The 14430-nt window shown below is 36.1% G+C and overlaps 1 protein-coding gene across 1 annotated transcript in view; it reads right to left on the reverse strand.

Annotated features, from left to right (window-relative positions):
* LOC107744974 (potassium channel subfamily T member 2-like) overlaps nucleotides 1-485 on the reverse strand; it is a 48760-nt gene extending 48275 nt beyond the window's left edge. Inside the window, exon 1 of the mRNA XM_016558808.1 lies at nucleotides 459-485. Coding sequence (XP_016414294.1) covers nucleotides 459-485 — 27 coding nt within the window. The remainder of the gene's footprint in view (nucleotides 1-458) is intronic.
* Between the last annotated feature and the right edge of the window lie 13945 nt (nucleotides 486-14430).

Raw genomic sequence — 14430 nt, forward strand, 5'->3', positions numbered from 1 at the left:
GGAAGTCAATGGGGACCAGCAACTGAAGGTGAACTATCCCTTTGAGCTTGTTTTTGTAGCTTGCTTACGTATATTCCTTTAAATCAGACTATTTTATTTCCTTATAACTAATCTTTGTTAAAGTATGCTAAAGTGTAGGGATTTCATTTCCACGAAAGAAAAAAAAAAACATTAGTAATGATTGGTTAGCGTCAGTTAGCTCCTGCTGGTAGAAGTTGTAACTAACAAAGCTTGTTTCTTCTTTGACATTCATTCAAAAGCAGACATGTTTTCTGACTAAATGAAAGTCAGGCAGGGCTCTTAAAAAGCTAAAAAGGGTTTGCAGCCAGCATTGTAATGAATGGAAATGCTAATAGATACAGATAGCTCTCACCAGGTATTACAGACCTCTTTGAAGCCAAGAGGGTCTCATGGTGTACTAGTGATAAAACCATGGGAACATGTGTTGATCGACTCACCTTGTAGCTGAGGTACACCAGCAACATGGTCTCTGAAAAACTGATGAATGCAACAAGCACCTGGAGAGAGGTGAAAACAGACAAACAGAGAGACAAAAAGGGACAGAGATGAGAGAGAAGCAGAGGTTGTGTAGGAAGAAACAGCAGGGGCAGCATGTTTCACACTGTCTGGGAATAAATGGCCAAAACGAAGGGCAACACAACAATGGCAAATGTGTCTGTGTGTGTCTTTCAACCACAGGCGCTTTTATGAACTATGGGTTGATTTTTAATGAAGTTTTAAGTAAAGGTTTTTGTTATATGAAGGTCACAAAAAAATCTTGAAAATGTTGCATCATTTATTTTTGCTACTTTTATGTAAAGATTTTTGTTTTGTTTACCCTATCACGACACTTTTAAGTTTCAATCTAAAAATATTAAAATCTAAAATGTGACCTCAGTCAAAATGTGATCAACATTTATGAACAAAACTTTTAACATACATACATACATACATTAATCATGGTAACACTTTACAATATGATTCCAGTTGTTATCAATAGTTAACTGCATTAGTTAAAATGAACTAAAAATGAAAAATACGTTTAAAGCATTTATTAACTGTAGTTCATGTTAGTTTCAGCATTTACTAATACATAATTAAATTCAAAAGTTGTATCTCTTAACATTATTTAATGAAAATCAGCTAACATGAATGGTCACTGAATAAACATTAACAAAGATTAATAATTGATGAATAAAATAACAAATGTATTGCTCATTGACAAAGATGCTTGAGATCAAGACATGATCAAAAAAAAGACAAGGTCCAAAAAAATAATAAAAAAAGAACGAAAAATCATCAAAACGTGGATTTTTATTTTTTATTGTGTGTATTTGGGAAGCATAAAATGCTAGCTATGAAATTAGCATTTCCAATCATCGCATCAATTTATTAAAAAATCTAAAGTTTTTTTTTTTTTTCCCACTATAAAGAATCTTTTGTGGAATGGAAAGATTCCATGAATGTTAAAGGTTCTGCGTGGAACCAGTGAAGCCAATAATGACAAAATTCTTCTGTTATGTACAGTATAGGGTGACCATACCTGCCATTTTTACGGGACACGTCCTGGCCAGGATTTCTATGTTGGCTAAAATATCCCAGGTTTTGGCCATTTGTGCTGCGCAGACCGATCGGTGTATGACATGCTATAGAGAGCAGAAGCTCCTTATGCTTTCGAAATTTGAATCGCTCTCGCGGTACTTTGATGTCATATAACGATCGGTCTGCGCATTGGTATTTGCATCGCTTTGACCATTCTCTGTAGATCCCACCTTCTCACACGCCACGATTGGTCGATTATGTACAATGCCTGCATGTTATTGGTCAAGCTACTTTTCGATCATTACCTTCAGCAAGTATGAAAACAGGAAAACAAAGCCAAATATAGAAATCCTGGCCAGGACGTGTCTCGTAAAAATGGCTCGTATGGCCACCCTAGTTATGTATGAACATCCATTGCTTTAATATTAAATAAAACAGAAAGAGCCTGAAAAGTGTTTAAAAAATGCCTTTTTAAGATCCCAAAAGTGCCTGTAGAAGAAACACCTGTGTATGTGTGAGTGTGTGAATGACAGAGATGATTTATTTGTTCTGACCTGAAGAGCCCAGAGTGGCAGAGGCCTGTTTACCCAAATAATGAGGGACCTGATCACAGGAAGCCATTATTTGAATGAAATGAGATAAAGAATGAAAAGAAAATTACATATTAGATACGCTCGGATCAAGAAGAGGGCTCATAATTGAACACTTTTTTTTTTTCACACGTCAAACAAGCACACCAATTCCAGAATCCAATCCATTTACAATGCCTGAGCAATAAACACATTCAAACCAACATTTTTGTTACGAATGAAGAAATCAAAGCTGTGTGGTGTGTATTCTGAATTAAAGTAATGAGCACAGTGCCATCGTGTCAGACACACACCGTTAAACGCTTACAGACTACCACCAGAATTTTTGATGTTTAATAAATGGCAAAAAACAAACCGCCTTGTTAAACATGTCACAGAGACTCCTGGTGCAGAGCCCTGAAGTCAATAAATCAATTCTACTGTTGGCATGAGACAAAACAGCCTGACTGTAAACAACACCATACATTTCCAGCAAAAAGTCAATTGATTCATACCCAGTTAGAACATGTTGGATGTTTAATATATTGTTTAATTATGAAGAGTGGGATTCTAGACCAATCAGATTTCACTGTGGGCGGGGCTACCCAGCACACAATTAATTGCATGTAATTTGCAATTTAAATGAAAATGTATCATGGTTGAAACATTTTTTTTTGGGGGGGTGTTTTTGACCCACTAAAGTAACACTTGAGTACATTTTTTGTATGAAATATGGTTTAAGGTTTACTACTGAATGTACTGACAAACATTAATGGTAAACTAAAATATACTTTAATTTAATTTCTATTGAAACTTGTATGTATTGTAATTACACTATAATTGCAATACACTGTAATACATTGTAATTGCTTGTTACATTCATCATTAATAACATATTTGTGATAAAGAAGTTGTATATTAGTTCGTTTAAAATATTAATATTAAATAACACGCTACAGTTAAAATTAAAATCAATATGCTTTAGTATGTTAGTAAACATCAAAATAAGTGTACTTCTTTAAAGCATGAAAAATGACCATTACAACAATTTAAAATGTACTTTAAAGTAAAACTTATATTTTGGCAAAATGCACTTTTGAAAGTGGACAATCTTTGCATACATTTGATTGACCTTTTATTTCATAAATATATTATCTGCAAGAACAGTTTTTTTTTTAAATATACTTTTAGAAGTTGAAGTACACTACAAATTCCCATTCAGTACAAGAACAAGTGCACTTAATTTTCACAAGGGTAAGCTAAATGGGAAATATCAGAAGAGATGAGCTACAAAGTTAGGTTTAAAAACCCGATAAACTCAAGATTCTCAAACATTACACATTTGTATTGATTTTCTTCAGATCTTCTCTATTAAAATGGCCACATGTCTGTGTTTCTGGCCCTCGGCCACCATCTTCATTTCTTATGCCAGAGTCAAGAGCCTTGATACTTACCAGTCAAAATGGCTTCTGTTGTGAGCAGATGCATTCTGTCTGAGACAGCCAGGACTGCAGGGGAAGCAAACACACACAGATAAGAGTTTTTATGCATGGACTATCCAAAGGCACTTCAGTCTTCTCCAGATTGTTTCTCCAGATCTCACTTTCCCTTCGTCCACCCTCACTCTCTATCCGACACGAACATGAACTCTTCTCTGAACTGAAAATAGATCCCAAGGTTTTCACTTTTGACCATCTTTCTCCTTTCCTGTCGTTCACTTGCATCTCTTTGGCATGAGCTCCTCGATATGCTGTTCTTCTGCGCTTTGGCAGAAAATAAGTTTTTACTTTTTTCACTTACACTCAGAAACATCTCTCTAACTCTTTGTCTATGCTTGTCTCCCTGCTTCACAAGTCCAGTGAGAGTCGGTGATTTCCAGTGACATGAGTGACAATCACTGCTGGCGATGCGACAAAGTAAAATTTTATGCTAATGAGCAGTGATGTCATCCAGTGACAACCAATGGAAGTGCAGACAGCCATTCAACTGATACAGTTGGACACAATCAGGAACACCTCTACTAGCAACAGCAACAGTACAGCGAGTCTGTGACCTCAAGCGATTAAACGCTACCTTAAAGATACGTTCACACTGACAGTTAGCAATTAGTCAAGATTGTCATATAGCTGCGCTGCGTTGTTAGTAGAGTGTTTTTCTTTGTCTATTATCAGTAGTAGGGCTGCACAATAATGTTTAAATGGTTAATCATGGTTATTTTGCACAAAAAAATAATTACAATTATTAATCATGATTTCATTTTATTAGTTAATTCATACAATTATTAATCAGAGGGGAAGTCGTGGCCTAATGGTTAGAGAGTCGGACTCGTAACCCAAAGGTTGCGGATTCGAGTCTCGTACCGGCAGGGTTGTAGGTGGGGGGAGTGAATGTACAGCGCTCTCTCCCACCTTCAATACCACGACTGAGGTGCCCTTGAGCAAGGCACCGGACCCCCAACTGCTCCCCGGGCAGCCGCAGCAAAAAATGGCTGCCCACTGTTCCGGGTGTGTGTTCACAGTGTGTGTGTGCACTTTGGATGGGTTAAATGAGCACTAATTCCAAGTATGGGTCACCATACTTAGCCACATGTCACGTCACTTTCACTTTCTTCTTCTTGACTGCTGTATCCAAATTTGTTGGGGGAATAGGGTCAATCAACATAAAGTTCAGCTCTACATAACCTTGCTGGATCGCAAACAAGTTCCTCAAGGAACTAATGCAACTCTTGCATTGGTAACAAATTTAATGGTTGAGGCTGCCAAATTTTGAGAGATTAAATCCCACAATCAGAGCATTTTATCATAAATCGATAAATTTTCTGCCCAGTGGTTTACTTAATCTTCCCCACCTGGCAACCATGCGCATGTGCTCTCTCTACATCACAGAAAACGTGCTGATGAGCTGAAAGCACTGGCAAACATGTAAGCTGGAGTTTTAGCGATTTCTGTTGAAATATTCTGCTCAAATCAAAGTGTATTACAGCCAGTCCTTTTCTTTCACACATTTGCGTTGTTTGCTGCAACTAAACCTGTGAGCAAACCATGCGAGTTGACGTTCTCTTGAGTTGTGCTTATATAAAAGTGCAATAATTCTGATGAAATAAGAAAATAATAATAATAATAAAATGACATCATGATTAATAATTGTATGAATTAACTAATAAAATGAAATCATGATTAATAATTGTAATTATTTTTTTGTGCAAAATAACCATGATTAACCATTTAAACATTATTGTGCAGCCCTACTACTGATAATAGACAATGGACTTTTTTTGCTCACAAAATTTCGTTAATGTGATATGGAGGTCTGCACAAGATACATTTTTCAGTCCTGCTCCCACAAGATTCTGTCCCGTTCCTGCTAAAAATAAGACATTTCTTCCTGCTCCTGGTTACAACTTTTACATTTTGTCTCACTCTCCTGCTTTTTACCTGCACTCAACAATTTAAAACCTCAGTTGCATTGGGTTCTGCAGATCCCAGATGATGGCGTCACACCTTTAGAATGTGGCCAAGACGAGATAACTTAAAGGGATAGTTCACCCAAAAAGGAAAATTTGATGTTTATCTGCTTACCCCCAGGGCATCCAAGATGTAGGTGACTTTGTTTTTTCAGTAGAACACAAACGAAGATTTTTAACTCAAACCGTTGCAGTCTGTCAGTCTTATAATGGAAGTGAATGGGAATCACGGCTTTGAGAGTAAAAAAAAAACATACAAAGACAAAACAAATTAAACCCTGTGGCTCGTGAAGATACATTGATGTGTAAAGACACGAAACGCACACGATCTGTGCAAGAAACTGAACAGTATTTATATCGTTTTTTACCTCTGATGCACTGCAATGTCTGAACTGTCCTGAGCGCGTCCTCGACAGCCAGCGTGTGACGCGTCTTTTTCTTCTTCTTGCTTTCTGGCGGATCGCAGACTTATAAGTGCATTACCGCCACCTATCTCTCAAATGGACCATTGACACTCCTAATTGAGATTGAATTAGGAGTGTCAACAGTTCGGACATTGCGTGAATCAGAGGTAAAAAACGATATAAATACTGTTCAGTTTCTTGCACAGACCGATCGTTTCATGTTTTTACACATCAATGTATCGTCACGAGCCGCAGGGTTTAATTTGGTTTGTGTATGTTTTTTTTTACTCAAAGCCGTGATTCCCATTCACTTCCATTATAAGACTGACAGACTGCAACGGTTTGAGTTAAAAATCTTCGTTTGTGTTCTACTGAAGAAACAAAATCACCTACATCTTGGATGCCCTGGGGGTAAGCAGATAAACATCAAATTTTCCTTTTTGGGTGAACTATCCCTTTAAAAGACTGAATAGCTTTGCTGCTTACTGAAACAACTTTTGCTTCGTGTGCACGGAACAAAGCTTCAGTGCCATGTGGCTGTATCTCACCAGTCTCTCTCCTCCCGCGGGTCGTCTATCAGGACTCGTACGATGTAGAGCAGGCAGCTCAGAACCTTCAGGAAGAAGTTGAAGAGTCGCACTCTCAAACCTGCACACAAGAGCGTGAGGCCGTCACCAATCAGCATTACAAAGAGCTTCACAAACAACAGAAACACGAAGCCGAGTACTCACGGACAGGACACGACAGCTAGAGGACAGCACATCAAACGCGCAGAAACAAATACAAGACCAACCAATTACCCAGCACCAGCTCCACAGAGCCACTCACAGGGGTCAACAGCACTCCACGTGAAAGCAAAAACAAACTACCACCTCACAGGACAAGAAAAGCCACAATTAGAGCCACCCCTCGGTCTGGGCGAGAACTCACTGGATCTTTGGTTTTTGATGAAGAACAGCTTCAGACGTTCCTTGAAAGTGTTTTCATTCACATAGAACTCTACCTGCACTCTAAAAGGAATGATGATGTTTGGTTGGAGATAAACAAGAGATGGAGAGGAAGGGGGAAGGACGGATAATGATGACATGTGAGAGAGGAGGCAAGAACGTTAGACTTATTGCCATTGCGGTAATATAAAAAGCAATCAATTGAGAGCTGTTGCTATATTAAAGTCTAATAGCTTTAGAAGGAAATTATGTTGCCTTTTGAGCACAAGGTGGCTGTGGTTGACCTCGCTATCTGTGCTGACTTAATCTAGAATTATAAATGACTTGCACAGCGAGTGGGAGCGTAACTGGAGGAGCCGTAACTCCGGTGCTTCTTCATTTCGCTCCACAGTCTGCAACAAACAGAGATCTGGAACTGGGCGAAGAGGAATATTCCAGCTCATGTTCAACCCGATGCCCATCCAGCGTCTGCTGTGGCAAGATGCCAATCACCACAGGCAATCTTTTCGAAGCACAAATGGAAATGTGTTTTCTTGCACTTACAAATGTTTACTAGATGGTTTAAAAGCAGAAATGGAAAGCGTATGTTCTTTGTATAGCACTTAAATGGATTCCTCAGTAAAAAGGTTTGTTGTTTGAGCTGTAGAAATGTCCAAATCAGTCTATCCAGAGCACTCTGAAGGGTGCAATGCATTACTGTACGCATTTGAAAGACCCTAGATGAATATATTTATTTTGAATTAGACCATAATAACTTTCCAATGATACACTGTTGATTTGAATCGTCATTTTTGGTTGCGATTGAAATCCCAGTGTAGTTTTATCATTAACTGAGGATGCAGACATAATGTGGAACCAACACCAGATTGTTATTTAATATTTGTGTTTACATTATCCAAAATGAATTGCAGTGAATTTATCTGACACCTACATAGACCAATTAAAGCTGACATGTCAGTGTTGACTTAACATTGTTTCAATGCTTGTTTAATTTCTGTGTTAAACATCAAAAATTCACATTTATAGCTGTATAGGGTGTTGGGAAAAATGTCCTTCATTTAAATTTATTTAAATTTTCATACTGTATTTGTAGCATTTGGTAAAAACCAGCACACAAAAATGAAATGATGTAAACTATATTTCCAATTATAGTCCTTTTACAACCCCAGGTAAGATTTTAAATAGGCCTAAAACACCTCAGGTTTTGAAATGAAATGCCAAGATCCATCAGCCAGTATCACATGATTATAGACCGTGCCCTTCCATATCCCACCCTGGTTTTCATGCCTGGATGCAAATTTAACATAAGAGTGTTTACATTTTTTACCTGGGTCATGAGAGAAAGTTTCTCAGATGTAGCACGTATTTCATGACTCATTGAGAACTTGGATGGAATTCTCAGTTACAGTATGTATTTACGTTGTGCTTAACCGGAAGTCAAATAAATGCAAAGACACAACAGAGCTTTTTTCTGTATTGTGATATACATCCGAGTGAAACTGAGTATTGATGTGGACATGGTTCATTCAATCGGTAGCTGATTGTATGGAGGCTGATGTGAGTGCAAGCTTGCAGTTGATTATAAGAAAATGTTCATTCATTTAGGCCAGAGAAGAACTTCCTTGACTGAGTTTTTTCTCCATTGACTTAGTTGTGGTTTAAAAGACACTTAATATTCAGTAGTATCGTTGATTTGACATGTGAACAAAACTTGAACTGAACTGAGCTGGATAATCATCACACTATTGTCTTCTGTAGAGCTGCTTTACAGCTGAATCAAGTTTTTTTTATAATTAACGAATTATGCAGCATCAACACTGTTACTGAACTGAACTGAATCAACATCGGCATTTTGGACTGCAATGTGGAGCGGATCTAATGACATCAGTCAAAGTTAATATGTAGGGCTGGGCAATGATATCACATCGAAAAAAACTACCGTTAAACACACACTGAAACTGAAAATAAAACTGAAAGACCATCACAACAACCTGTCAAAATAAAAGTCTGGTTAAACTTGAAGAAATTATGACAGAATATATTACTATTGTATACTAAATCAGAATTCTCAAAGTAATAATAATAATAATTTTAAGGAATATCATACAACCAAGGTATTTTTCATTAATGCATGCAGTTCTGTTGTAAATTAATTTCTTTTGATGACATTTTTAAAGAATGATCAAACTGTTAAAGATTTAGTAATTAATTTAGCTATACACCATTTTCATGATAAATTTGTAAAGAATCATTAAAAAAATAGGGGAAATTGAAATGGATTTCATGGGGCCCTAATTTAAAATGTATCTTATTCTGTGGAGTTTAATTTATTCTCAAGGCCTAACAAACATTTGGAAAGTATTTCCTTCCCCATTAACGCTAAATGAATATTGCTATAAATATCGATATGGTATGATATGGAAAAAACATTGTGATAATATTTTTGGCCTTATCGCCCAGCCCTATCTTTCAGTCTTATGGTTATACTTCAATTTAGAGTGATAGATATTTTAAATGTGTATGCTGTTAAACTTCCTTTCCTGTTTTACACTTCCCAGTTCATTTATACACATTGAAAGACAAGTCGATATGATTGTCTGTGGTACTTGACATCACACTGCAGTAGCTGTCCACACACATTAAGCTGTAAATAACAATTATGTTCCTTTAAAGGTCACTCATGGGAGAATGTCACACATATTGAGTTTGTTGTTCTCCAACACATTTCATGTTCCTTTTGCTCCAACTACCCAGGGACTCATAAAGAGGGATTAGCCACAGACCAGATCAGTGAGAGCTGGACCGCTCCAGTCTTTTAAAGGGGTCATATGATGCGATTTCATTTTTTCCTTTCTCTTTAGAGTGTTACAAGCTCTTGGTGCATAAAGAAGATCTGTAAAGTTGCAAAGACTAAAGTCTCAAATCCAAAGAGATATTCTTTATAAAAGTTAAGAGTTAGCCACACCTACCTAAAACGGCTCGTTCGAACACGCCCCCACATACCTACCTCACTATGTGGGAAGATTTGCATAAAGCCGCCCAAATGTTCACGCAAAGAAAGAAAGCATAACTTTTATTCTCGCTTAATGTTCTTTTTAGCAGCATCATATGACCCCTTTAAAGACTTCCTCTCAGATCTGTGGAGCCAGCCTCATTACCACAGAGCTCTGCGTAATTGGACGGAAACACGGAGGGACACATAATATCCTGTGAGTCATATCATAACAATGGGAATAAAGGATGAGAGGAGAGAACACGGGCCAAGCACATGTGTGATCTGTCTGTCTCTCACACTCATATGTCGGGGAAAAGAAGCGATAATGCGAATTTACAGTCCGGAAGGGGTCCCAGACCCCACGTGGTGGTCAACCCTAACGTATCCTCTCCTCACAGCCAGGACCCTGCCAGATCATGCTGGGTGTTGCTATGGCGACAGAGAGCACCTTCGGGATTCCTAACACACACATCTAGTTGCAATAATCAAGTTTTGTGGGCGTGGAGGACTTGATTCATTCCCAGCTCCTTGAGAATAATGGCCTGTGCACATAGTCTTACCTACTGGAAGTGCAATGATTGCACCTGAGAAATCCAGCATCACATTAATATGTGCTAAAAAAACAAAAAAGAGCACTCTCTTGATGAAGCAAGTCTCATTATTTTCGCCATTGTGATGGCCACTTTAACAACACTTTTCCTTTGTGTGTGTGTGTGTGTGTGTTGACGAGGATATTAAGCATAACCAATACCTTTACGATTACAGGATGTACAATCTTGAAAACACATCCAGGTAACACCTAAATTAAAATATTCCAACTGCATTATATTACTCTCTCTCTCTCTCTCTCTCTCTCTCTCTCTCTACACACACACACACACACACACACACACACAATTTCCCTATTGTAACAGTGTTATTTTAGTATCATTGAGATACTAATTATTAACTATTAACTATTAACTAATTACTATTAATACTTTAAATTACAGTTTTTTATTAATATTTAGAATTTTCATTTTTATATTTTCCGTTTTTTATTTTAATTTTAGTTAAAGTTTTAGCAATTTTGTTGTGTGATTTTATCATCTTTAGTAGTTTCTTTTAAAATATGTCTATATAGATTTTTATTACTATTACTATTATTATTATTTGTACGTCAAGTTAAACTAAATTAAAATGAATTGATGTTAAATTAAAAATGTTACCTTGCCAGTTAGCTGAAATTACAAAAAAGTTTTAGTTTTTTTTTGGTAATGTTTCTTTCAATTTTTTTTTTTTTTTTTATAATAAATTCCTATTATTTTCAATGGTGAGGATTCTCATACATTCATAAGTCACTACTATACAGTACATTGTCATGTCCTTCTTTCATATCCTTTTCACAATGGGCATAATTGTTATGTAAACAAAAATGAAAAAATTTAATTTCTTACACATTACTTTGATTTCGTGGTTATTCAAATCTGACACAATGTTGTGTCTAAAATTGGAAATAGGTCATACAACCTTTGTTTCAATTAATACTGGATTTCATGCAACCTCCAAGATTGTTCTTCCGTCTTTGTAATATTTCCTGTGTCCAATGCATATGTTTATTATTTTAGAACATTTTTTTGGCAGGTTTCAGGTTTCCTACACATTCTTCCATGTACTGGTATATCTCAATGAGATCAATAATGAAGTTTTTCATGTTTTTTTTTTCAGACTCTTCTTTCTCATAGCCTTGGTTGTACATATTCTACAGTCCTAATGTATTCATTGCTAATTCGCTTTTAAGAGTAATTGGACCCAAGACCAGAGAAAGCACAGCAACCATGAACAAGCCTTTTAATGAACCAGAGGCTAATATAAGGTGATAGACGCTTCATTAAAAGTACATCAAAACATGTATTATTTATTGCCATTTCTCTACATCCAGCAGGAAAATGAGTCTAATGCTGAATGTTTGTCATTCCCATTTATTTATTTGTTCTTTTGTCATCATTTGGTCATCTTGTTATTCATTCATTTAATCAATCCTTTGAATAACTGGATACCGTGCAACACATTGTTCACCTTCTGAACAAGTGTCTAAACAATGCTGATGTCATATATCATAATTATATATTTCGATAATATTTTAATAAATTATTAATAATTTCATTAAAATTAATAAATGTATAATTGTAGTATGCTTTAGAGTGCTGATAGTGTGTAGAGTGTATAATAGTAATTTCTTCATCCTTCAGTAGGCTAATCGATAAAGAAAAAAAAATGCAGTAGTTTGGTAAGCATGGAAGATATGGCGTCCACTGAGACTTTTCTCACAAAAACACCGAATCAAACATGAGTGTGAAGATGAAATTAATAACAGCCAATTAGATATAGCACACTGGGACTTGAAAGACTTTACACTTGCTCTCGGTTTGCAAGAATCTCCTGGTCATTTCCTGTTAACACGACCCTGATCCACTACTTCTGTGATCAAAAATAGTAAATAAAGCATCGTGCCAAGCAAAAGATGCAGTGTAAGACACTGACTTCATTGTAAGCTAAACTGATTTATTAAAATTAAAACTCAGTTGGATGTAGCCTTAATAAAAAAAGTGTACTTAATTGTACTTTAGTACACTTCACAAAGTGCATTTGTAATAATATATAGTTAAAAGTTTTACTTATAAGTAAATTTGAATCTTTTGTCATGTTTTAAAGACGTACACTTGATGTGTTGACTAACAAACTAAAGCACATTTAAAATACTTGATTATGATAGTGTTATTTGATATTATATAAAGTTAATATATTTTAAATGTACTAAATTCCAACTCCATCATTACAAAAGAAAAATCAAAGTTTATTTCGAAATGACAGTATATTTTAGTTTACCAGGTAACACTTTATTTTAAGGACCAATTCTCACTGTTAACTAGTTGCTTATTATTAGCATGCATATTAATAGCATATTGGCTGTTTATTAGTGCATATATTACTGCCTTATTCTACATGACTACATTTTATATCCCTTTATGCTACCCAATACCAACACGTAACAACTAACCTACTAACTATTAATAAGCAGCAAATTAGGAGTTTATAGAGGCAAAAGTCATAGTTAATAGTTAGTTAATGGTGAGAATTGGTCATAGTGAGAAAAAAAAACATCTTTTAAGTTCAACTAATTGCTTTTAATATATATTTAAACTATAATAGTATATACTATATTACTAGGATATACTATAATAGTAGATAGTAATAATACAATTTCATTTTAATTGCAATAAACATGCAGTTAAGTGTCTGAAAGCACTACATCCAGTTTAAAAGCATATTATTTCTGTAATAAGTGCTCTTTATACTTCTCTTTCAAAAAGGACATGCGGGTTGGTCTATTGGCTAGCCGTCGCACAACATGTTCATGTTGATAAAATGCACGTCACACATGCACACAAGGAACTAGCTGCTAGATTTGTGAAAGAGGACGATCGCATTAAATCTTTGAAAGGCATTCAAGAGTTTTATTTGCGCCGAGGCAGTAAATTGCAAGTAAAAGAGACATCCACATATTTCCTAATGCCATATGATAGAAGTGTTTCTGCTTTTTGCCTTTTTATTAATAGACAGAGCAGTAGAAAGTGACAGGCAACAATTGAAGAGGGTAAGGGAGAGGCCAGGGAACACAACTCAACTCTTGCCTTCTGCATCATAAGCTAATGTGCGTCTGCTGCAGTAGTAGACTCCTGTTTGAATACACTCTATTGCATGTCAGTCTGTCATTGTAGCAGCATCGATTTCGCATTTACCCACAGTTATATACTATGTAAAAGTGAACTGTAGTCCATCACGTCTAAGTAGGTTCTTTGCTAGAATTGGAAACAATATGTCACTGAACGTTGTTCGCAACACTTGCAAAACAATGTTATTGGCCAAGCTGAAGTACAAATATCAACACTGTTAATGTATTATTCGACCACTGCATAAAACAACAGACCATTTAAGCTGTGTGTGATTTTTGTACCAACTAGCTAACTAGTGAAGTTGGATTTTATTATTGGCCTGGAATAGACCTTAGTCAGGTTAGACGCCATATTGAATTTAACACGCATGAAAGCGTAAAAGACTTACAGTCTTTACAATAGCACACGCTGTATAAACATACTAGATAGATGACATATTTTTCACAACTCAGCTCTCACAACTGTTTTGTGGAGTTTCTGTCTGCTTTAAAGCTTTTTCTGAAAGACGTTTCGTCAGTTGGACAGTTTGTATTTTGTTAAACAACAGTACAATCCAAGCCTCTCAGTTGTGTGGATTTAAATACCTGTGGTCACTTAATGCACAAAATTGATTTGACTGACTCAATGAATCTTAACACTGCAAACACAGGTGCAACCAATCATGAAAATTTGTATTGTATTGTATTTAAAAATGATATTTAAGATAGCTGATTGCTAGTTGTGCTTGTCCTTGATCTCTATGGGAAAGTAGCAACATGGGAACCTCAAAAGAACTCCATAATGACCTAAAAACT

Source organism: Sinocyclocheilus rhinocerous, unplaced genomic scaffold (genome assembly GCF_001515625.1).
Source record: "Sinocyclocheilus rhinocerous isolate Xijiao unplaced genomic scaffold, SAMN03320098_v1.1 scaffold1219, whole genome shotgun sequence".
NCBI lineage: Eukaryota > Metazoa > Chordata > Actinopteri > Cypriniformes > Cyprinidae > Sinocyclocheilus > Sinocyclocheilus rhinocerous.